The 25,918-nt window shown below is 37.4% G+C and overlaps 1 protein-coding gene across 14 annotated transcripts in view; it reads left to right on the forward strand.

Moving 5' to 3' along the window:
* Positions 1 to 24,324, forward strand: part of NRXN3 (neurexin 3) — a 964,547-nt gene extending 940,223 nt beyond the window's left edge. For 5 of the 14 annotated variants that reach the window (XM_033514969.1, XM_015631160.2, XM_015631159.1 and 2 more), the window contains one exon: positions 20,735 to 24,324. In XM_033514969.1, coding sequence (XP_033370860.1) covers positions 20,735 to 21,660 — 926 coding nt within the window. In that variant the 3' untranslated portion in view covers positions 21,661 to 24,324. Of the gene's footprint in view, positions 1 to 13,645; positions 14,117 to 20,734 lie in introns of those variants that run through there. The other 9 variants (XM_015631171.2, XM_015631168.1, XM_015631169.1 and 6 more) reach the window with 4 other exon arrangements.
* Positions 24,325 to 25,918: the final 1,594 nt, after the last annotated feature.

The raw sequence follows: 25,918 nt of genomic DNA on the forward strand, positions 1-25,918 counted from the left end.
ATCAATTGCTATTGATACCTATGGCTTTAGACTTAAAATCCCTATTCAAGCAATATTGTTTATTGTACTTTATTGGCATTTAATCTCTGATGCCAGCTGCACATTCAAGATGCTTATTTTAAATGAATTTTAGTAGTTATATCCCGGGGATGGCTTTATATGTGATTGTCCAATAGCCCCAACAAAATTTTATAGCTATATTGCCATAATTTTTCTAGCAGCTAAGGGGAGCTTTGTGGATATTAGAGCACTTGAACATTTGCTTCTAAGATCTAAATTTTGGATTTATACACTGTCAAGAGAGAGTTAATCCTTTTGTAGACTGGGCCCTTAAGGTTTATCTGAATGGCAGAACTTGAAATAAGACCTTGGAGTCTTAATTCTTCTTTCAGTTTCCAACCTTAGTTAATCTCACCTCCATTTTTAAACAAAAGTTGTATTTTGATCCTGCAGATTTCTTAAGTCTTTCAACAGATACACACACGAGGAGGTCATTTTTCTGGGAGCCTAGCCATGTTAGAGCAATGACAGCTTTTACTGTGTGTGTCATATTACATCAATTTTCTAATTCAAGGGAGATTTCAGCAAGTGCAAACCAAGATGATGAAGCTATCTGCAGTGAAGGCAAAGATTTTAGGCATCAGCTTAGAGCAATGATTGTTGTTCTTTATTGAACAGCAGTTCTTTATCGGTTTTCTCTTTTGCATTGTCTTGTGCTGTTTTATTCTGGTAATGAAATGGGTAGAACTGTACATATAATTTCAGGGGTAGTACTGACAAAGCCGAGTAGAGAGGAACTGTTATCTCTCTGCTCCATTGCAGTGACGCCTCTGCTTATACAGCGCTGAGTTCTGAATGTAGCTGGGAAGCTTAATAAGCATAGGGAACTGGTGTGGAGGAAGGAGAGTCTTTGCAAGGATTAAGGGATGGAAAATGCAGTTTCCTTTTATAAAATCCAATAAATTTGAGCTTTACGTCTCTGACTGGAGCACTAGGAAAGGTGCTGGAAAGAGAAAGCAAAGAAAAAGAAAAGAAAATGTGTGTTTAAACATATTTATACATATGTAGTATATAGTAAATGTATATGAAAAACCTGTAAGTATTGTTCAGTTACATAATGGAATTACAGATTTCATATATTTCTAGCAAATACCTTAGATGTGAAAACAGAGTGATGGTAATATCCTGTCCCCAGGAGATAGACTGCATGTCATATTTTAGGTTTCTCTGATTCCACTGTAAGAAATGATGCACATGCTGTACCTCTCCTTTACTGCTAATGTAAGTTAGCAATAATGCATATAAGCATTATCAGTGTAAAACTGCTGCAGGTGGGTAGCAAATCATGCTCTTAAGTTTCAAAAGTTTGTTTGCCAGAACCGAACATTAGATCAGAAAGAACTGATTAGATAATTCATAGCATATATAGGAAAAAACCCAATTGTATGTACAAGGAGTTCCTGGGAGACTGCATTTGGTAATAGGCTTAAATTACCAAAAGCAGAAATTTTCTGCTGCATTCCTCACTTGTTTTATAACTCTCTTCCAAAGCTTTCATCCACAGCATCTGTGAACGGGATATTAATTTTTCTTTTGGGAAAGGAAGGAGTCAGCACTTGGATCTCTATAGCAGTTTGGAATTTGGATGAAAATTCAATACTTTCATAGTAAAAAAATGCAAAGAAATTGTGTGGATTCCTGTACATATGCATGTGCATGCATGTTTGCTAATTACATTAACCACATGGCTGGAAAAACTGGCAGCCTGATGAGATGTTGAGTGACTTGAGATTAATGACAGTAGAAAGTATTTAGCAGTTTATAGTATTAGGGCAAAATTTCTATAGTTATATGTGGGAAAAAATCACTATATAGTGTTAGCTAGACCTTAAATCACAGGCTGGAAATAAAGTCCACATGATTTAACAGAGAGGAGAGACTTTAGCTGGAGTATTTCAAAGCTCAGCTGTCAAATACAACAGCTTGTTTTCATAAGGTGCGTATCATCTACATTTTTTACTGTATTTCATTACAATGCTCTCTTTTATTCTACACTGTATGAATACATAAGGAATGCCTGTTGGTTTTCTGAGATCAGGCAGCTTCTGACTTTCACTTGCTTTTTTGAGCCCAGCTGGTGCATCTGTATTCTGCTCATTAATGTTCTTGAAGGGAGCAGGGATAAACCCTCCTTTTGCTTTTTTCTGTCTTTAAAGTAATCCATTGCTACTTGCATTTTCATTTCTTCACTTGATAGTGTTATGGATCTTCTTGATCATATCTAACAGAGCACCCAGCCCTATATGTCAGGTAAGGTGCTTGACCAGAAATGCAGTTCCTACTTCAGTGACATTGTTTATCTTAGATTTGGCATATGTTTTGCAGGCTATAAAAAGAAGCTTTTCAGACCTTTAGTACGAGTGACGAATGCTATTGTCTGCTTTTTATAAATACAATCAGAGATATTAAAAGGATGCTTCCTTAGGTGTCTCACTAACAAGCTGTAGTCAAGAGAAACATGGAGCAATGCGGGGAGGAAATTATTTGTAGGGCATGCAACAGTTGCAGAGGTGGAAGGAAGATAAACTACTGCTGAGTTTAAAAGAAGAATTGCATTAATCAAGGAGAGGAAATATTTCTGAATAAATTTTTTTTTTCATTATTAAAAGCCATATTTGTTTAAACAAAAGGAATAATTTCACCCATAACTATACCTGAATGCCATAGATGAGAAAACAGAAAGTGTTTCCTCCTTTTCACTGATCTGTTTGGTTTTAGAGAACAGTCCACTGACTTTTAAGGTTTTGTATCCCTGTAAGGTCCCTGTAAAGTCCGTGCAGCGCTGGGGTTAGGGGATGGGTTTCAATCCATCCCTCACTTTTCCTGTGGAGTCATTTACCTATGCTCAATTGAAAAATTCAGTCAGTCATATTTCTGTAAGATCATTGAAGGCAATAGGGTAGCTACAAGGTTGCCAAGTACTTACCTTTATGGATGCTAGCTGTGAAACAGGGAGCACGGTGCCTGTGGAATAGCAGGCCACATAGCTTTCTCAGTCTCGCCTGAGAAAGTGGCCTGGGAAATCATAAGGAGGAATTAAAACAATCCTCAGAGATAGAGAACAGCCTTGCAGGTGCTGTTTGTCTGTTCCTTGTTTTCTTGCAAGAGAAGGCCGAGGGGTGGTGAACCCCACTGACCAATGATGGTGATGTGTTAGTTCACTAACCAATAAGAGTTTTACTTTTCTGTACTTTTCACGTATCGGTCTATAAAAGAAGATCTGAGGCAATAAACCAAGAGAAATTCTCCAGTTTGACTCCACAAGAGAGTCTGTGTCATTCTTCTCGCCGTTCCCAAGAAAGCGACATACCTTAACCTACAGTCTTTCCTTTTGAGTGGTAATAGGAGACCCAAACTCATCTCTCAGCTTGGGTTGGCAGCAAGTTGGTATGAAGAATATCTGTAGAGTTGGAAGTAGATATTTTTCATGTTGGAAAATCATCCACTGAGACATAATAAGCAGGAAATACCATGGTAGAGTGCTGAAGTGGAATGTATTTTTTTGAGTGAAGCTGAGGAAAGAGCAGAAATTAAGTGTTTTTTCCAGTTAACTCCATGTTCTGCCTCCCTACCTATGAAGACAGAGCACATACAGCTGTCATTTTATCTCAAAGCTTAGTGCTCCTGTGCTGAATTCTGCTTTTTGTAGTTGTATGTTTGAATTGCCACTTGCTTGCCTTTCTCAGTATTTTTCAGCTGAGGTTACCACTACTAAATTACCAGACAATGAAATAAGACAATTAATAAGGAATTGTGATGGAGCTATAAGAAAGCAATAGAACAACTTATAATTTGGCTTCTGGCATGCTTCCATTTTGATGAATAATTCAATGCCTTGGAAGGTTGTGAAAAGAAGCCACTTTGCATTAAACACTTAAATTTACCATGAAAGACTAGCAAGAATTATTTAGGCACTGGAAATAACAGTCAAACCTGCCAGTTCTTCTTCAGTATAATATTGGTGCATGTGTCCTCATTTAATATCCTTTTCAGAAGCCAAGCAACAGGCTCAAGTGGCTATAATGAGTCTTTTGAAGGTGAAACATTTCTTCTAACTTCAAAACAGTGCCCAGTTCATTAATACCCTAATAAGGCAGTAAATCACAGGGCAATAAGGTTAGAATTTGAGCACCTTTTTGTTTCATTCACAAAGTTCAAAGCTGAAGTCTGCCAATAGCAGAATTGCTCAAATAGTGTTTGTTCTATTAACATCATGTTTCCAGCTCCATCTCTTTTTTATTGTGCTTAAGACCATCAATTAGACTAAGAATATGAACAGGAATAATGAATTCATCAGAAAAATAATTCTGCATGAGAAAATTTTGTGGCTCATACAGATAAAGGAAATTAGAGTCTGTGAGAAAGTAATAGTCTTTCCTATTAAAATCTAACCACACAATGTCTTCCTTCACAGCAGAGGAAAGCCTAATATGATAAGATTTTTTTAGCTTCTTTTAATTAACTTTCCATCCTATTAGACTTGATCTGCAGTTAACTTTCATTTCACAGGTATTCATGATTTTTATGCTCCTGAGAATTACTAAACCATGAAGCTCAGACACGATGGTTAATGCAGTCATTTTTCAGTTGATTTTCTAACAATGACCCTGAAATTTAAATGTAAATACTTCAGGTAATAAAGTAAGCAATAATATGGAAAACATACTCAAATGTATGACTATATATCACTTTAAACAGTGATTCCACAACAATCTGACCTGGTTTGGTCTATGAATATTAACTGTTGGTTTTTAAAAAAAAAATACACACAATACCCCACATCCATCCCCATCCCCCTTCTCCATCCATTTTGAAAGGTAGTGCTTCAACCTCTTTAATAAAGTAAACAAGCTTTTGGGATAGTGGGATATACATTATCTTACCATGGTGTGAAGATGAGGGAGAAAGAATGGCAAGCTTACAAATGAGGTAAGCCAAATTAATGAATAGAAAAATGCGATCATCCTGAATTTTTGTTTAAAAAGTCTGTATGGACCTGAAGAATTTTGGTGTCCATTTCCTCAGCTTTATTCATGGTCATATTGGCTTTACTCGTGGTTCTGACATAGATACAATCATCATAGTATAGAATCATAAAATTGTTAGGGTTGGGAGGGACCTCAAATATCTAGCTCAAGCTCTTCACCAGGGGCAGGCATGCCTTCTACTAAACCAGCTTGCTCAGGGCTCCATCCAACTTGGCCTTGAACATTTCCAGGGATGGGACAGGTTTCTCTGAGAAACCTGTTCCAGTACCTCACCACTGTCACGTAAAGAACTTCCTCCTAATACCTAATTTAAACATGCTTTGTTTTATTTTGAAGCTGTTGTCCTATCACTACATACCCTTATAAAAAGTCCCTCTCCAGCTTTCTTGTAGAGCCCCTTTAGGTACTGGAAAGAGGTGCTGTAAGGTGTCCCTGGAGCCTTTTCTTCTCCAAGCTGAACAGCTCCAGCTCTTTCAGCCTGTCTTCACAGAAAATAAGCTCCAGCCTTCACCTCCATGACCATCCTCTAGACTTGCTTCACCAGGTCCTTCTTATGTTGGGGCCCCAGATACTAATATCATCAATACAAAAGTAAGTTAACTTTTGGAATGAAATCTGTTTCTCTTCTAATCCAATCCTTTATGAAAACAGAGCAAATACCCTTCCCAGGACTTTCTTGCTGTAATGCAACCTCTGATAAACAGCTTAAAGCGTTGGCTTCTTAATCATAGTAGAATTTATTCCAGTCATTCATGATGTTGAAAAAGAGGATTCAAACTTGCCTGCAGCGGCCTTCCATTTCTGTAATCCTGAACTTTCAAAAGAAAATTTGCAAAAACAGCACCCTCTCTTTATGCTCCTGCTCTTCATGGCTAGTATTAAACTTGCCTGTAAAAACAAACAAACAAGAAGCCCTGCCAAAAATCCATTCCCAATGGCCTGAGTCACAGCACCATCTCCTCTTGTCTTTTCTAAATGATAGACAGAACTAGCTCACATGTTGAAAGCTCCTATACAAAGGATTCCCCCTGCAGTGCTTCAGAGCTAGATAGCTCATATGTTAGTTAGCTCTATTGTATGTCTGATGCAGTTACAAGTGCTGCCTAGTAGGAGAATTGACGTCAAAGCATGGATTAATAGGCATTTGCCATTTTGTCTCCAAACACCTCTGCCTGAGATCTCAAGGGGATTCTAGTGCTTTTAAACATCATTAAAATCAAAAGGAAAGAGCATCTCACATTGTCTGAAGTGGTGTGAGAGAACAACACCTAACATACTGCTCAAAAGCTTGGCACTCCATTTTTCCTTTCCAGAGGAACAGTTGGGATTCTATTTATGTCTACAGATTATCAGGGTTTCTACCTAGAGTTTTCTAGCACTTCCCAGTGGTAATTTTGTAGAAGCTGTCATCAGTCTACTTGGTAGTGAACTTCTCATCATAACAGTTTCTTACGTAGCATTTTCCCTTTACAAGTTACTGGGGATTAAAGCCTTAGCATTTGCAGCATCAGCTCATTTTACTGATGGACAACTTGGCTTACCCTTCTAGGATGGCTGTGGGGCAATCCTTGTATTAATTCTGAGAACTATTTTGCCTTGTTTTTGTCTGAAGAGGAGACTGAAGTCATCATGGTCCTAGGACTCAGTTCTGGGCTTCCAAAGGCTTCTTGTAACACGAGGAAAATAATATTGTGAGCAGGGCTGTACTGCTTCCATCATTTGGAAGATGAGCTTATTAATCCCTGATTTAGTGCAGTTTTTTAAGGTGTGCTTGAATAGGTCATTTCAATTCTTAACTCTTACACCCCAATTACTCTAGGAGGGAACTTAAAATTACTCAAACTTAGTATAATAAATCATGCCCTATAAGAAACCTTATCATGCCCTCTGATGAATAAAATAAATAAGATTAGGTGTGAAGGTACAGGTAAATTAATCTTGTTCAAAGCCTACTGGAATAAGCCTCTTCCCAAGCATCACACTCTAAACTCTCTTCACTCTACATTTTACAAAGACCTGATGTTCGCAATGCTGAAAACTATTTCTGCACAGTAATTACACTATTTAGCTTGATACAATTACCAAGGAAATTGTGTATTGTTGTTAGCTGGAATTCATCACCATGTTTGTACAGTCCAATTTACACAGTAATACCCCTGATCTTTCTTCAAGCTTGTCCAACACTCCCCTTGGTACTGTGTGTACACTGTTAAAGGTCTATGGTTGTACTGGTTCCCATGTATCCTTGAGAATAAGGTGTAGCTTCATCAGTGGAGACTTATAAAGTGGAATGCTTTAGATCTTGAATGTCTTCCAGAAACATAAGTAATGCCTGGGATGTTCCTGGATTTTTTAGCCATCCAAGAAGTGGACAACCCTTCTTTGTATGGATTTTCTTTCCTTTATTTTATTTACAACCCCAAGATATAAAGCACACTATCTATCTCTGGATACAGGCTGCAAACACAGGTTCTTCCCAGCACATGTTTATGTCTATAACAGGAATAGGAAATACTAAAAGAAGGGGGTGTTATTGAGGGCAGGACTAGAATCACTACTTTTCCTTCAGAAAATAAGTTTATGTTCATTGCAAGAGAAACCTTTTACCAGCAATTCTAGTATGCTTTGGGTTCTCGTCTCACAAAGTAAGGGAGGAAGTTCCATCCACTAAGTTACTTGCAGCTGGATTAGCTGCAGACTTTGAAAATGTAATGTGCTTATGCTGTTCTGGGATTAATTCAATTACATTGTAGGAACTTTCAACAGTAATGGAAAATGTATCCTAGTATACAAGTGATTAAAAATATTGCACTAAAAAAGGGTTCAGCCTGCTTCTGAAGTACACAACCTCCTTTCAGGTAGTTGTAGAGAGTGATAAACTCTCACCTTAGTCTCCTTGTCTCCATGCTTAACAATTTCAGCTCCCTCAGCCACTCTTTGTAGGACTTTCCAGACCCTTCACCAGCTTTGTTTCTGTTCTTGGGACATGTCCCAGCACTTCAGTGTCTTTCTTGCAGTGAGGGACAAACACTGAGCACAGCGTGGCCTCACCAGCACAGGGAGACAATCACTGCCCTGGCCCTGCTGGCCACACTATTTCTGACACAGCCCAGGATGCCACTGGCCTTCTTGCCCACCTGGGCACACACTGGCTCATGTTCAGCAGCTGTTGGCCAGCACCCCTCAGGTCCTTTTCTGCCAGGCAGCTTTCCAGCCACTCTCCATCCTGTAGCACTGCCTCAGGTTGTTGTGAGCCAAGTGCAGGACCCAGAACTTGGCCTTGTTGAACCTCATACTGTTTATCTTAGCCCATTGATCTAACCTGTCCAACAGCATATGACTTCTTAGGATACTGCTACTGAGAAGATATGCAGAAGTCATGAAGTATTTACTAGCATTTGGACAACCTGATGACATGTATTTTTACCTGTCTGCTTCATAGCTGTATACTGAAGAAAGGATGAGATACTAATAAAGCCTTACTGCTCTATATTTGTGGACTTGCAGAAAATTATGTACGTTTTAGTATTCCATAAATATGCAGAAAACTTTTGGTATGTGTGTTTAGACCAAAGACAGTAAACTATTCCTGCTCCCACTCAAATTATTGGATGACACTGCTGCTGAGTTTGTCAGTATGAGAATCTGGGTTTTGGTTGCAAAATCCCTTCAGAAAGACTTCTTTCAGTTTAACTGACTTCTAGGATTAAATAAGTTTGGCTTTACATAAAAAAAAAGAAGCCTTAGCTGGGCTGACTACAAATATCAATCTTCAGTCTTTCAAAAAAAAACCACATCAGATCTTTCTCCCTGGAGAAAGAGACCGTTTAGAGATGCATGGGAAGAATGCTTTCAGGCCAGTGATACTGGCTGGGCTGCTTAGCACTGGAAGCATCAAATACTCTTTGATTTGGAGGACTGTGAAAAGATAATAAGCTTATGGCAAACACCTGAAAAATTCTTTACTGCTGTAGCACTTTAGCCCTATGATTTCCTTAGCTCTCAGAGCTATAAATGTGCTTTCATTTCTGATGATAGTTTTTAGCTCATTGCTATAAAGAAGCCCCACTAATTAACTCTTACACACAAACCCAAACAGAACAGCATGTGGGACCGTGTCAGTCATTCTCATATAGATATTCTTACTACGGATTGCTTTTTTATTTCTAAGCTTCAGATGTGCCCGTGGGCTTAAGAATTGAGAGAGCTTTCTACCAGTACAAACAGCTGGTGCAAGGGAAGTGATATAACTAATTTATATTCTTAGGCTCTTCTTATCTCTGTGTTTTGCATTGGACCAGCTAATTCAATACACTTCTCTTGCAGTTTAAATTAGTGTGGATAGCTGATGGGAATCACAGGAACAGATTTTTATTCTTAGTTGAGTGTAGGGAAGAGGGTTTGATTTGAAACTTAGTAATTAGTCCTGTTAATCTATAAGCTATTTGTTACTTGTGGTGTGCAGCATTTGTTTGGCTGGATGTCTGAAAAACATTGTAAAAAGTTAAAAGCATGCAAGAACTAACAGGTTGTTTTGGGAGCTAGTACAAGCAGGAAGAACCAGAGTTGTGTTGCAGTGGACAGAACTCAGATAACATGGGATTCAGTGTGTTAGTAAAGAGGGAAACTGTCAGCTTTAATGGAGCACGAGGACATGAAACTGTATCCAGGAGGTTTAGGTTGGATATTAGAAGAAGGTTCTTCACCCTGAGGGTGGTTGGGCACTGGAACAGGTGCCTGGTGGGACTCATCTTGGGGATGGTGCTGTGCAGGGCCACGAGTTGGACTTTGATAATCTTTGTGGGTCCCTTTCAACTCAGCATATTCTGTACTTGTATGTTTCTGTGAATAGAGCAGTAAAAGACATGGAAGTTTGAGATGTTAGCATGAACCTGGGTACAGTAGTGTAGCCCTAGATCCTGATTTAGCATCCATCTTTCATATTGCTCTTTAGCACCACACACACAGAGCGAGAGAGAAATGTGCATTACCTTCACTTTTTTAATTTTCCTTTAAAATGCAACTTGAACACAGAAAATTGTATAATAAAACTTTATCATTGAAGTCACTGAAAAGGGGGATTTTTGTATAATTGTTTCCCTGTTGATATATGGATGTTTTTCATTTGAAAACACTGGCTATCAGCTCAATCCTTCAAGCAAGAAACTTGTAAGCTTTGATAATACAGGTGTTTATACTCCCAGTCCTTTGATCTGCTTTAAGTTTTTGAAAATAATAAAAAAAAAAAAAAAAAGCTGCACTAGTTATGCTTTTTAGTCTTTGTTTTTCTGAGGAATAATTTGCTAAGTGTTCAGTAATAAAATGGCATCTTGTAGCTTCATGTGGAAGCATTTAGGATCCAATTTTCAAATTAGGACATCTAATTTTGACTATTTACAGCCAGAATTTTTTTAAAGACTGAAAAAGGTTTTCACAGCCTCAACAGAAATTGCTGGACCCAGATTTTCTGTAGAACTCTACTTCTATTCAAGCACCTCTGTATTGACCAAATAAAAATTGCTTAGCACCCTTCAAATCCTCTTGTAAGGCTAACATCAAGATTTCCTTTACAAAATTTTGTCATCTCTTTAAGTGTCTCTGGCTCCAGTTGTGGTTCTCTTTTTGATCTTTCAGGCAGTAAAAGGCTTTTCCAGACCCTCATGCAATGAGTTAGGGGTTTATTGTCAAAGAGGGCATAAGTATTTTCTGGAGAGGCCTGACTTAGACTGCACAGTTGGCAGCCAGACCCATGCCTTACAGTCTGTTTTGCATCAAAGAGAAGGCACTCAGTTCTAAAGTGCTGAAGGGGGATATTTCACTGCTCTGAAAATCCAGCTGCAAGTCATGACAAATACTGATTAAAATTCAAAGCTTAAATGCCTCTTTGTGAAACTCCCTAAGTACAATTAAACCAGAGGCTCAGAATCCTGGTGGGGAGTGATGTCCAGGGACACTAGCCTTGTAACCTTGCCAAACAAAAATCTCCACTGAGGTCTGAAAAGGCCTCATTTCTGTAATTTTTTTTCCTGTTCCTAACCATTTTTTTCTGATCCACAAATGAATCCCCAGATTTTCCTATGCAGACCAACATTTTGCTTTCTGTACCCTGCATGTTTATTCCCTGAGATAAATAACCCTTACCAGGTTTCCTCTTCTGTGGTTTGACCTCTTCCCTTCCTAACATGTTTTCCAAAGGGATGTAGGAGACAGGTCCAGTGTAGCCTCCCAGCATAGGCATGGTACATTCCAGCTGCAGCTGCACTGTGCTGTTAGTCAGTGCAACCTCATCACTTCTGTAGTAGAGCTCTTATGTAACTCCTCTCAGAGCTGGACACTTCTCAGTAATACATCTAAAACCAACCCAGGCTATTTCATTTTTGTGGTGTTTATACTTATTAAATATTCCCCTGAACTAACACTGATCTATCAGTGGCTTTAGAGATGCTATTGCTCCTCATGTTAATAAGTACCAAAACATCCTACCTGTTTGTTACACAAAACAAACCTGGCCACATCTACAGGGAGGATATCCCCATTATTCCCAGAAATTCAATCTCAAGGTAGCTCCCACTGCAACTGATTGGTGGTAGCATGACTTTATGATGGCTTATGGAATGATCTTGCTGACATTCCTGATGGAAAGCTAAGTTGTATGTAGTGCTTACAGCCTGATTTTCCCACCTCCTGGAGAGATTCATCTTAGGCAGAGTCCTATGATGCTTTATATGCAATTTTGTTGTCTTTTAAAACACCAAACAAAATGGTTTGTTGTCTGGGGTCCTGAGTTCCTTCTTGGAAGGACTCTGATATCTAGGTGATGGTCTTTATACAAGGAAAATGCAGACATCATATGTGTCATTAAGGAATTCAGAGGAAGTTGAGGACCCCTCTAGGACATAGAGTATCTGGGATACAGTTTTAGGAAAGAACCAATTAGTAATATCTCCTTGAGCTTTTAATGCTTTTGTTGCATAGGAGAAAGTAGTCTCTGTCTTAATGCTAGCAGTGGCAGCATTTTCTTCCTCTAGGCATAAAAATAAATACCAGTGATTTCAGGTGTGCCTTGGAGAGTCAGAGTCAGGACAAAGGATAGAGTCTGGTGTTTTGAGTGGATTCAAATCAGTCGTAGTCAGGGTGAAAAGTATATCCTAGAATAGCTTATAATTTCTCCTCACCCTTTTCCCCTTCTGACCTTCCCCAGAAATACAGAGATCCTGCTGGAATGTGCTTTGCCCTTTCTGGAGAGGCATGGATGGTACACCCCTTGTCCGCCCCTTCCCTTCTGCCTGCCCGCCCCCCAAAACCTTGCTTGCTCTTCTGTTTTTCTACTTTCCCTAAATGCAACTTACTTTAAGCATGCATTATTATTAACATCCTACAGTAAAATTAAGCTATTATATAACCCATTTGTCGACCTCAGCCAATTTCTTCTATCTTTTTCTATGTCTATTTATGACGTACATCCAGACTGCACGTCTTTTTTTTTTTTCCTCCTCTCCATGTTTATTTTAAAAATAAGTGATAAAAAAAAAAAGATGTATTAAAAAAAAAAGCAACACTCAAGGGTGGTGGGGTTTTTGGCCAAAAATTGAAAACATATTTAAATGGGAGGGGGATGGAAGGAAAGAGAATACAATTATTTTAAAAAAAAATCAAATTATGAAAGTGTCCCTAGACTGCTTTGTCTGTTCCTTTCAATGTGTGCATTTGGTTTGTCCATCTTTGAAAGTGTGTGGAATAATTTTTTTCTTTAAAAATAAAATTTCAGAATCCAGCAATTGTTCTTATCTCCCTTCTTCCTGGGAACAAAGTTCTCTTTTTCATTTTTTGCTTTTTTTTTTAGTATATCTCTACATTGTTATATTTTGATGTATTTCTTTTCAATGGTTGAATTTCTATCTTAGATTTGGTTTGTTCCAATCTAATAATGAAAAAAAACAAACAAAACAAAAGAGTTATGAATTGTTTTCTGCAATTTTTTCCCTCTATTTCTGTCTTTAAATAAGGAACTACTTCACTGGCAGAATCCTACAGCTGTATTTTTGAGATTCTCCAGGGAATCTGAATATAGAAGCGGTCTAATTTGAGTGTGGGGATGGGGTGTGCAAACACAGTCTCTACATTTGAAACAGTACATTTGATGTACTCAAGAAATGATTGTCTCAAATTATTGAGGATACTGATGTCAATTTGATGGACTTCAGAAAAGATGATTCTTAGAACAAGAAGGCTGTGGGTAGCTACAGATGAAGTTGTTCTAATTCCAATGCATAAAACTAGTTTCCTTGGTTTTTTTGTTTTACTCTCTGGTTATTATTATTATTATTATTATTATTATTATTACTATTATTATTAGTTTATGTATTTTTACTGCTATTTTTAATAGGGAAAAGTCTTAACTGTTTTATAATTTGAGAACCTTTAATGAAAATGTAAATATTAATATTATAATTATTAATTTTTTGTAACTTGCATGTTGAAGAAGTTGCAGCTTAGGGTTTGTGAGATTGTCAATGTTAGAGTTCTGTTCTTTCTTTTTGTTGATGGGCATGAATATGCTCATTTGTTTTTGTATATTGCCCATCCCTTCCTTACAGCCAGAAGCTCTAATGCTGCTAGATCACTCCGTACCGCCCTTACATGGACATGGCAACTGACTTACACATTCACTCCCATCATCTTCATCTCCTGTGTAGTACACTCATAGATTTTTACACTCCCACTCCATCCACCCTAAGCATTTTTTCTTCCCATAAGTTCCCCTTCACCACCCCTTTCTTTAGCATTGTTAAAATTTTATGTGCAGTCATCCATTCCTTAAAACACACACACACAAAAATTATAGAAAAAAAGAAAATGTTTAAAAAAATATATATCAAATTGACCAAAAAGGCAAAAAAGCAACAAACTTTGCTTTTCAAAAAACATTATATGTGTAGATATGCAAACAAGCAAAAGTAAATTCAATAAATTGTACAGGATTTTTCAACTGCAATATGCTAACAACTTTACATAAGATAAAAAAATACAACCAAAAACAGCAGAAAAAAAAAATAACAAGTTCAAATTTGTTAAGGTGCAAGATTTTTTTCTTTTCATGTTATGTGGTGTGGATGTATGTGTTGTTGCCTCCCTGTATCGCCCTTTGTTGTAAAACAAATATATTTAAAAAGAAATAATAAACATTTTGCTAAAAAAGTTTTTAAGAAACAACAGCAAAAAAAAGCAAGTTACAAGAATGTGGCAATGCTACTTGTCCAAGAGCATTCTTACACAACTTTCTTTTGTAAATTTTTCCTTTCATGCCAAAAAACATGCGGGCAATTTGTTGATGTAAGTTGACTGTTATGAAATCAATGTGGTATGCTTTCTAAATATTTTTATGTATTTTTGGTTACCTTTTTTTTAAGGAAATAATGTTTTTGATTTTCATAATTTTTTTCAGTTCTCATAGGTTTTGATCTTTCTTTTGCTGATAAAGTGAATTACTTGTTCTGTTTTTCCTTTCTTTTACCTTGTTGCTGTGGAATTTTTATTTTCTAGTGTATGGTTTTGTTTTAGGAAAACATATATAAGTTTATTTATTTTTTAATCGGTTTGTATTTGCCTTTATGTTACGTGCTCTTTGTATATTGTCGATTGCCATATTGTATTGTGCATATGATGGGGTGAAGGAGCCTGAGGCAGTTTGGTTCTGCTCTTACTCAGTCCCCCTCTGGAAGCTGTCTTTCCCTTTCCCCACACAAATCACCAGTAGTGTTACTTCTTTTCATGCTACTTAAATTGTATTTAACCTGGTGGTGGAGCCTTCATATCAAGTCGAAATTTCTGGGACTTCTTCAGCATTTTGGTGGGGTTTTCCTACTGCAGCTCTACACCATTCTTACTTTATTCCCATGAAACAATTCTGTTTATATCTAATTTTTATATTGCTGATTATGTGCCTGATGTCCAGTCTAAATGATACTCTCAAGTGTACTCTTACCAGGTTAGTGCACTCACAATATTAGTGTCAGACTTGATAGCATCATCCAGAAATGATGCAGACAGATCCTGAACCTCTAAAATTTCCTTAATGCAAAAGAGATTTGCATTAGTTTCTTCAAAAAGCAGTGACTAAAAGTAAGAGAAAGCTGTACTTCCCCGTAAGTACATATGTTTTCACCATTTCTGCATAGTAATGCTGTGCTCAGCAGGTGTATTAGGTTCAACCATTAAGTCTCTGGGACAACTGATACTGAAAACACAACAAATAATTAGACTAAATAGGAAGCTGCCATCAGGTATTCATAAAAGTTTAAAATAACAGTGAGAGATAGAAGAGGGCATGTCTCATGGTTCAGAGAAGCTCAGTGCCTGGGCACCAAAATACTTGGTATTGCTCTAGAATGTTGCTTCTAGGCGTGATGTCAGGACCTCTCTGGAAGGTTTTGTTTCACTAAACTCCACAAAGATGACCAATAATTTATTTTGTTAACAGCCCAGCATTAACTTGGGATTCATGACCTCTCAAACTCTGTACTTTCCTGCTGCTCATGAGCCGTCTGTTGGGAAACATTGCATTTACTGATGCCTTTTAGTATAGCTGGAGGGAGGGGCTTAGAAAATGCTATTCAACAAACTCCACCAGAAATCCAGTTTTATCAAATCACTTTGAGGACTATATAGTCTCTGAAATTAAAAGGAAATATCTGAGATAAAGAGTTGCCATTTACTTTGTGGAAATCATGTTTTTCTCTCTACTACTATCGATCAATTGCAATTAGTTCAGACTGCAAGAGCAGAAAATATTGAGAATGTTCATATACTAAGTTTTGTGCTAGAATCATCTTTCCTTTGAATCAGAGACTATATTCTGAATAATTTCCTCTTTTTATCCTCAGAGGACTCAAAGCAGAATTAACTAAATACCATTAGACTGAAATTTATTAAATCAGTCTTTTAATAAGGAATTACTGTGTTGATACAGAGGGGGAAAAGGTAAGGAATTATTTCTCTGGAAAGTATTTCATATCAAAAATGGAGTCAGACTTCAGAGGAGCATCAAAAGAATAGAATGAAAATTGCAAACTTTGGATGCGGAATTTCAAGTACTCGCAGGAATGGATGAATTGTGCAGCCTTTATGGATGACATTTTAAAGCTCCTCAGTTGCAGCTGGAAAAAGAGAGAGTCTATAAGGTGTGCTCCTTATCATCATCATGAGAAGATGAATTTCTCAGGCTTCCTTTTTGTGTGCCTTTTGTCCTGTATCAGTTTGATGCCTGAAACTCCACTGAAGTAGTTGTGGCTCTAAAGATGAAAACCAGCAGCTGCTACAGTTTTCCATGTTGTTTTATTTATCGTATTTTTTGGTGCCCTCTGCATTCCTGGCTTGCCCACACCATCCTCACAGTTCATAAGGCTTCTATTAAATTTTAAACACTCTGTCTTTTCCAGTGGCAGAGGACTCCGACTGGAGCTCAGCTCCAGAGATATGAATTATATATCTATAAATACACTCATAAAGCAAAAAGCAGGGCAGCTCCAAGGCTTAAGCAGACCTTTTATATCCCCAGTGCTCTTGGTAGTTTAAAGAAAAGCAAAACCCCATAAAAGTAGTATATGTGTTAGATTAAAAGGCTAATTTTTAATTAATATATGCACACATTCTGGAGTAAGAAGGCCAAGCAAACTGCTGGGCTGTTTGGTATAAGATTTCCCACCCCACAAACTTCAGTTCTCTCAGAGCTCCTTCCAGTTTGGTGTTAATTTATTTGGGGTTTGGGGTTTTTTTCATCTACACTGTTGATGAACAAATAAGTTTTGCATATATGTCACTGCAGAGGAAAAAAAAATTATCTGTTTCTCTTTTGTTTAGTTCTTTGGTGTTGTGTTGTCAAGAGGAGCTTTTTAAAAAATATATTCCTATTCGAGAAACGTCTATTCCCTGCTTAGAGGAGAAAGCACAAAGCAGGTGAAAAATAAATCTGGAAAATCCTTGTGAAATCTTTGGATTGCTAAAGTAATCCTGAACTCACACCATGACAGTGAACACTTTTAACAGGTGCTTAACAGCCAAGAAGAAAAAAAGGGGGAAAGAAATTATAAGTACCAGGAAACAGCCTATATCATTCACAAGCAGAATCTAAGTCTTACATGAATATTTGTTTGAAAGCCACGGCCCAAACTGGATTAAAGCCTTGTTTTTTTGTTGTTTTCCCCCCCCCCAGCCCATAGTACAGAGCAATTTGGAAATGGAACCTGTAAGATTTATTCAAGGCTGCAGAGCATTATTTTGTAATTGAAAAATGGGTAGACATTGTGAGGAGAAAACTTGACAAAAAGTGACATAAAACTGCTCTCAAACGTATTTCCCTTCAAAATTGTCACGTAGGGTTTTTCAGGGGGTCCTCTTTAGCTTTTTCTAGAGGCCTAAATCTATAAAACATTTGCCTTCCACAGCAAACTGTTCTGGATCCGAATCCTCTGTAAGATATTCTTGGCAACCAAGTGGGTGCTTAGTTTTTTAAATCTTTCAGTGTTTGCTTTAAGCTGACATGGGCCCTGGGCAAGAGGCACCGCTACTCCATCAGAGGAGACTGGCTCCAGGCAGCTTCCTGCTGCGATGAAAGCTTTGTAAAGCTTAGTCCTGACTCTATCTTAGTGCCCCACATCGAACAGACTTGTTGGCATTGAAAAGCTCCATTATTTTCTCCATCACTTATGTAAAACCCCACTTATCATAGCAAGTCTATCAACTTTACTTAATATTTCAAGACAGCTGTGATCGTTTTTATAGTTCCAGTAATCTTGATCATCATCTCAAGTCCTCAATAGCAACAAAAACTATATAACTATGACCTGGTTTTAAATGCAGAGGTTACTGGGGAAAAAGGAAGGTCTTCATATAAAATGCAAGATAGGTCTGATTCCTTCCAGAAAAACTAATCATTAACAGGACCAAAATAACTTCTCTTTGGATAAAAACTACCCAAAATATTACTCCAATGGGTGGCAGATCAACTACATACCGATGCTGTAGGCTAGTATAATAGCATTTAGGAACAAAGGCACTTCAAGGCTCCAGATGAGCAATTAAAAGCTGATAAACTTTTTCTCCAGTTGAGTGTCACAGATGATGAATTAAAATCACAGATGAGTATTGCAACTGAACAGTAAAACACTGATCTTAAAAAAAAATAAAACTGTTTAAAGGTACACTATCTATCACTGACTTTCTGGAAGTTAAATTCCAGAATCATGCAATTTGATGCAATCCTCACTTAAATATTGTTATTTTTATTCATTTTTTTTTACCAGGCTCACAGATGATCTTTCCCCTCAAGGCATACTCCAAGTTCATCCTGAGACCACCTGTTTGCATAGATTATAGATGCTCTACTCAAGCCATGGATAGGCCTTCTGGACATATATAAATCATATTACATGCTCTAGTTTCCACATTGCTCAGAAAACAGCTCAGATGCAAGAGCACAAAATTCAGTGTAGCCATTTGGCAGACTACACTTGAGGCTTTTTTACCATAAATTTTTTGAAAGCATGTAGTGGAGACATTGATACCTATTTCTTCATTCTCTCTGCAGTAACAAAAGAGATATATGAACATACTGAGGAAGCTCAGAAAACTAAACAACATGTTCAAATTGGCCCTTTGTATCTTAACTTAAAATTAGCTTTGCATGAAAGTGTGCAAAGTACCACATTTCTAATTTTGGCATAATTTCTACCCTGGTACCTCTGAGAGAATTCCAACTGTTTCAATTGATTAAACTGTGTCACCACTTAGTTTCCCATTAAGGAAAAGAATAAGCCATATTGCTAGTTCAGCTATCCAGATATAATCAAACTGTTAAGTACCTTTTTTGGTATATTTCTATCTTCAATGTGTAATTTGTTCAAATATATTGTTCTCCAAATACATTTAGAAGGTATTTTGATTTTAGACTATATTCCTTATAGATGTTCAATGGACATTACTGGCAGAATTCAATGGGAAACAATTGTATGTAATATATAGGGTAGATTTGAGAAAGTAGAATTTTTGACCATGATGTATTCAGCATTGTAAAAATGCCAAACTGTTCATTAGCAGTTATTAATACATAACTAAAACCCAGAATTATTTATTTAGAAACTGTAATTCCTTTTGTATATCCTCCTGAAACAATAGTGAGTAGAAATCAAAATTTGCTATGCATTTGGAATGCTTCTTACTGAGTTGCATTCCTTTGAATAGATCTAGATTCTCCTGATGTCAGGTGAACAATTCACTTTATATTTTAATCTGCTTACTTAAATGTCTGGACAAAGAAAAATTACTCAAGGGAAAATTTTTACACAATCTTTCAAAAAAAATATAGTTCAATCTAAAAAAATTTGTTGTTGACTTGTATGTCAGCGGAAGACTACATAATCAGAACTAAAGGAATTAGATAAATTAATAAGATTCCACTTTTTTTTTTTTTTTTTTTTTTTTTTTTTTAGTCCACAATATAAAAGAGTGGAGTGTTAACTACGCTAGATTCAAATGCAGAGGTGCAGTCGTATTACAATACAGAGATAACACAGGGCTATTACCCTAAAAGTAGCAATATTGCTGATGGCTGCTCAGAATCCAAACCATAGAAATGATGCACTGATTTTCTTGTTTCATTTGCAGCTTATATTGTTTTAAGGTACAAGTGTTACATCTATAGCTTTATTGTTCTGCTTGAAGAGGAGACCATAAGTCCACCTTGTTTTCAGCCCTCTGTAGGCAGGTAAACATTGTGTTAGAAATCAGTAGTACTGATTGAAACTGTCTGCCTGTCAAGAAGTAACAGTAGGTGTGAAGACAACTTCTGCAGTGCAGCCCTGGGCTCAAGAGCTAACTTGGTTCATCAAAGTCCTTATTCAGTTTTTTTGTCAATCACAATAAAATCTATCTTAATTTTTAATCAAATTATAGTAAATGAATATCCAGAAGAATGGAAGATGAAAATAGTATGGCACTAATAGCCCCAAAAGATGCAAGGAAAGGGACATTTGTAGTGTCAATCAGAATGCTAAAGATTAAAAAGAGATGAACACTGATGTACCTTCATGGACCCAGTAAGTACTTAGTTCTTATTCTATCCCTCACTTTCATGAACCTTCCCACAATTTAAAAGCCAGACAATAATCAAGAAGAAGTGCACGAATGGAAAGCGCCTTAGGGAGACAACTTACATACTGCTACAGAGGGTGAGCATATTAGAGTGGCAGAGAAGAAATACCACTGTTATTTTAAATGAAAATAATCAGAAGAGCTAAAACTGGCAAGATGAGCGGTGGAAAATATATCTAGAAGAACACTGGTCTATGACAGTCTAAAGTAATTAATTTAAATAGTCTTCTTACCAAATGCTTGAAAAAGATCACTACCAAAAAATTGATGACCACAGAGTCACTTGAGAGTATCTCCAAAAATCAAAAAATTTGGGTCTGCAAAAATTCAGGGTATTTCACTGTACATACTTAGCATAGGTAGGAAATAGAACATGCACTTTACCAATGTCCAAGCAGGGTGGGAGGGAACAATGAAAGGCTGATCCCTGACACCTTTTCATAATGCCCAGATCCTCTCTCACCCTTAAGTGAACTGAAAATGGTGCACTGTGTCATTGAAATGTACTAACCTTCTTTTTTTTCTCTTTTCCATCCCAGGAGGTGAATTAGTTATCCCTCTACTTGTAGAAGACCCTTTAGATATCCCTCCTATTGCTACTCGTGCACCTTTCATTACACTTCCCCCTACCTTTCGCCCCCTCCTCACCATTATTGAGACCACCAAAGATTCCCTGTCCATGACCTCTGAGGCGGGGTTACCTTGCTTGTCGGACCAAGGCAGCGATGGTTGTGATGATGATGGCTTGGTGATATCTGGGTATGGCTCAGGGGAAACCTTTGACTCTAACCTACCCCCTACTGATGATGAAGATTTTTACACCACCTTCTCCTTGGTAACAGATAAGAGTCTTTCCACTTCAATCTTCGAAGGTGGCTACAAAGCACACGCACCCAAGTGGGAATCCAAGGACTTTAGACCTAACAAAGTCTCCGAAACTGGTAGGACTACTACCACGTCTTTGTCCCCTGAGCTGATCCGCTCCACAGCTTCGTCCTCGACTGTGATGGTTCCCAAATTGCCAGCCGGCAAAATGAATAACCGTGAGCTCAAACCCCAGCCTGACATAGTCTTGCTTCCGTTGCCCACTGCCTATGAGCTAGACAGCACAAAGCTGAAGAGCCCGCTAATCACTTCCCCCATGTTCCGTAATGTGCCCACAGCAAACCCCACGGAGCCGGGAATCAGACGGGTTCCGGGGGCCTCAGAGGTGGTCCGTGAGTCGAGCAGCACAACGGGGATGGTCGTCGGCATTGTGGCTGCTGCCGCCCTCTGCATCCTCATCCTCCTGTATGCCATGTACAAGTACAGGAACAGGGACGAGGGGTCCTATCAGGTGGACGAGACGCGGAACTACATCAGCAACTCAGCCCAGAGCAACGGCACGCTCGTGAAGGAGAAGCAGCAGAGCTCAAAGAGCGGCCACAAGAAGCAGAAAAACAAGGACAAAGAGTATTATGTGTAAAAAAGAATAATTATTTATATATAAATATATAAATACTTAATGAGATTTAACTGAGATATCAGAACCATTGCAGCGAACGAGATGATTGGGAGATATCGTTTGTGGGAAAGAGTATTGGGAAAAAAAATTCAGCAGTGACTGTTAATGTCTAAGTCATCACTTGGAGTCAGCAAACTTTGCCCTAATGTATTATAAAGCACACTTAGCGTTCTGGAGATGGCGCGCACAGCTCTGCTCTGTTAGTGAACTTGGACATCTCCAAATCTCCTCCTCCGCTGAACTTTCTGCAAAGGTAGAAGACTTCATGGCTTACTTGTTTCATATCTCCAAGTGAGTCTTTAACAATGTTCGTGATCCTTGACTGTATCAATAATTTTTCAGTTTACTTATTTAAAAAAAAAAAAAAAAAAAGAAGGAAAAAAGAAAAAAAAGCAAACATTATTAAACAACAAGAGAAATATTGAACAAACTGATCTGGCCGTGTCCAGCATACACATAATTTTTCGAGATTGGAGGAGGGGAATAAATGATTTTGGAGATTGTTGGTTTTTTGGTTTGATTTTGTTTTGTTTCTTGGGTTGCTTTTTGTTTGGTTTCTTTGGTTACTTTTGGGTGAGGGAGGGAAGAGTGGAGTGGAATGGTGTGGGGGGTGACCCAAGACATGACTCGAGAAGAAATCTCGGAAAATAATTCCATAATAAATAAAGAGAGACTATTACCATACAAGAACTCAAAGGCTACCCATGGTGTTTACTCTGCATATCTGGTTGTATTGTCTCTAGAATCCATCATCTTGTAGTAAGTTGTTTGCTAACAACACAGTGAAAGTGTCTCATGAGTGGTGCTGAAGGAAAATTGCCATGGAAAGCTGGATCTGGCCCCAGTATTTGCAATTGAACTGAAGAGCAGATGGGTTTGGGTCTGTTCTGATCAGTTATTGGCGTTATTTGAGTATAGCACTCAGTATGCATTAGACAACCAAAGTATGGTTAATGGGATTCAGAGATTCAAAAAAGAATGCTTAAAAGTTATTAACCATTCTGAGCTGAATATACTGTGCAAAAATAAAGGAGCCTTCTTCTGGGTTCTGGTTCTGTGACATTGCAATGCATGCAAAAAATAATAAATCAGTTTAATAAAGCGATCAGAAAGACACCACTGGAGTCCAACTTGTGACAAGACCAGTAAATGTCAGAAAAGCTAAATACTTGTAGAAGAATGCAAATTACATAGTTCTTTTTGACATATAACTGTTTTTCATATGTAATATTTTAATTTTGTAGCTTGACATTTCAGATCATCTCTGTCTTTCCATTTGCCCTATTCTCCCTTTTCCTTCTCTTTTGTATAAAAGAAAATAAGCTGCTGTGACACACAAAAAATAATAAAGAAAAATTAATTTAATAATATAATATATATATACACACAGATATATTTATCATGGTATGTTTGATGGGACGGCTGGAACAGAAGTTCTATTATGGTCTTAATGCAGAATGAGAATGTTCTTGAAGAACAGAGTAAAAAGAAACAGACAACAAAAGCAAACCTTAAAATGTGAAAGGAGCGTGTGTTTTAGCTTTGTCACAGTTACCTGTGTCAAAAAAAAAAAAATCTGAAATTTTGTTTACATATTTTACTACTATTTTTTTGCTAGTATAATTTCTATATGGATACCCTGATGGTGTATATACTGTTTTATGGTTAAATTTGGAATGTCTTATGTTTTATTTAACTTATTTAATTTGACTGTTTGGTTTCTACATTTTCCCAGTTATTGTGAAAAGGATTATCTTACTGTACAGAACAATAGTGAGGTGGTTTGACGGCCATGCCTATCATGTGCGAAAAAGTAGATGAGGGAGAGAGAGAGAGACAGAGAGGGAAACAACAAAAAACCAAGATGGGTTGAGAACCCTGGGATATCAGAAATGAAAAACTTTTGCTGTATGCGGATGAAAACTAATCAGCTGTTTAGGTTTAGAAATCTACTCTTGCTGGTGTTTATAAGTCGCATGAATATTTGACTTTGAAGAAGTTTCATCAGATACACACACGCACATGGGAACTTAAATTCAAAAGAACAGTCTTCTCAAACACTTAGAGAAGGCGCTTTCATGTTAACAAATATTTTCAGTGCGTGTATGTGTGCGTGTGTGTGGTGCGTGTGCGCGTGTGTGAGGTTGAGCTTTTTTCTTTTTTATTTTTTATACTAAAAAGAAAAAAAAAAGACAGGTTTTAAAAAGGTATGAAAGCACGATTTTAGATGACTTAACTGGCCGAAACTATATAAAAGTTGATTATATCTTGATGTCTGTAAAAGATTGCTGTTCTTGGAGTCTTGGAGTCTTGTGAAATGATTTCCTGCTTTCTTTCTTCCTTTCCTTTTTGCTTTCCTTTTTTAAGTTAAAGGGAAAATATTTACACTTTCCTTTTTTGTGTAAGTTTCTATTGGACAGTTTTTGGGAACATGTGCATTTCTGTATGTGGGCTACTACCATATCCCTGTTGCTTTATGGACAACCTGGAGAATTTTTATTTGAGTTATTGTGATGTTATTGCTTTTTTTTTCTCCTTTCTTTTTCTTCTTCTTTTTGATTCTTTTTCTTTTCTTAGTTGCATTTTGTTTAAAGATATGCTTAGCAATAAAATGTTCTTCCCAAAGCCCTGGATGTTGCTGTGTTTTTATTTTCAAAAGACTTCAGGGAAATTCCAGACCTTTAAAGGGGAAAATATTGTGTGATGTAAGTGTCCCCCATCCCACATGAGTATCTAGCCACCAGATTACAGAATCATGTTCATGTTTGCATTCCTCTGTTAGTCCAATGAATCTTTTTTCTTCCCTTTGCAGGGACATAAATTAAAATTGAGTCTGGAGTCAATCTTGTACCACTGCCACCACCTCAGTTGCATAGTTCTCTTTAATATGGGTTTTTATCTCAGATAAAAGCATACCTAGGACACTGACTTAGTATGCCCTTTTTTATATACTCCCTTTGAAGTGTGTAGCTTTTTCAATGATGTTTATGGGATTCTGGATTCATCTTTGGCCAGGAGTCTATGTTTGATGTGCTGCAGGTGAATTCTTTTGGGGATTTGGATAGCTAATTTGATGCAGAAAAATGTTCACACCATTTTATATGAAGATCTATCTTAGGTCCTCTGAATTAATCTGTCACCTCTCATGTATTACCGAAGGAGCATAGTTTATGTATTTTGGGTGCTAGGGATCAGACGAAAAAGGAATCCTTAACAGCCCTTTCATTTTCAACCAGGAATGACTTCACCCTTTTTTCCCTTAGGTGGAATCCATAGGTCTTTTGAGCAGTGTTTTCCACAGGGTTCATTTACAACCAAATTCAGCTTAGGATAAAATGATTGTTTGGGTATTCCCTGTGGTTTTCTACATTGTTTTTCTCACATTTGCACAGGCAAGAATATGTATGTGTACATACATGTGAGGTTCTTTTACTGTTTTCAGTTCTTTTGTGAATCATGTTCTGACAACTTACAGATTCCACATGTATCAAACCCACAGGTTCTGGTCTGGTCTTCACTCATTTCCCTCCCAAAATCATTCAGTTCCTGAATGATGACTGGTACCTAATATTTCCACTACTGGAGCAATAATCTGGCATGTGGGAGATATAGATCTGATCCTAAATATCTCTTCTAATATTACAGAAAATTTCCTTATCACCAAGCAGTGTTCTGAAAACACTGAAAAAATTTTTTTGTCCCTCAGCACTTCTCTCAAAACCTGTTATACTTCATATCATTATGAAATATTATGTGAAGCAAGAAACTTCAACCTGACTTACCCTAACCCTCTGGCTATAGTCATGCTTTTTCTCATTTTTTCTGTCACCTAATGACCATTTTATTACTTAGGTAAATTAAAATGTCAGAAAGGAGATTTCATTGCTGCCTAAAAGGTTTGGAATTATTATATGTTTTTGGCTCATCACAGAACCATATAATTGTTGAGATTTCTAGAAAGGGACCCTTGGAGATCATGTAGTCCAAACACAACCACCCCAGAGCAGAGTCAGCTGCAGTGACTCACCCATGACTGTCTATTTTTTTATATCTCCACATGCAAATGCCACAATCTCGCTAGGCAGCCTGCTCTGTATGAGTACACTCATTGTAAACATTTTTTGTTGCAGTTAGATGAAGTTTAATTCATTTGTTCCCATTTCCTTTTACCCTTTTTCTAGGTACCAGTGAAAAGATCCTGGCTCTCCCTTCTTTACAA

Source organism: Parus major, chromosome 5, assembly GCF_001522545.3.
Source record: "Parus major isolate Abel chromosome 5, Parus_major1.1, whole genome shotgun sequence".
NCBI lineage: Eukaryota > Metazoa > Chordata > Aves > Passeriformes > Paridae > Parus > Parus major.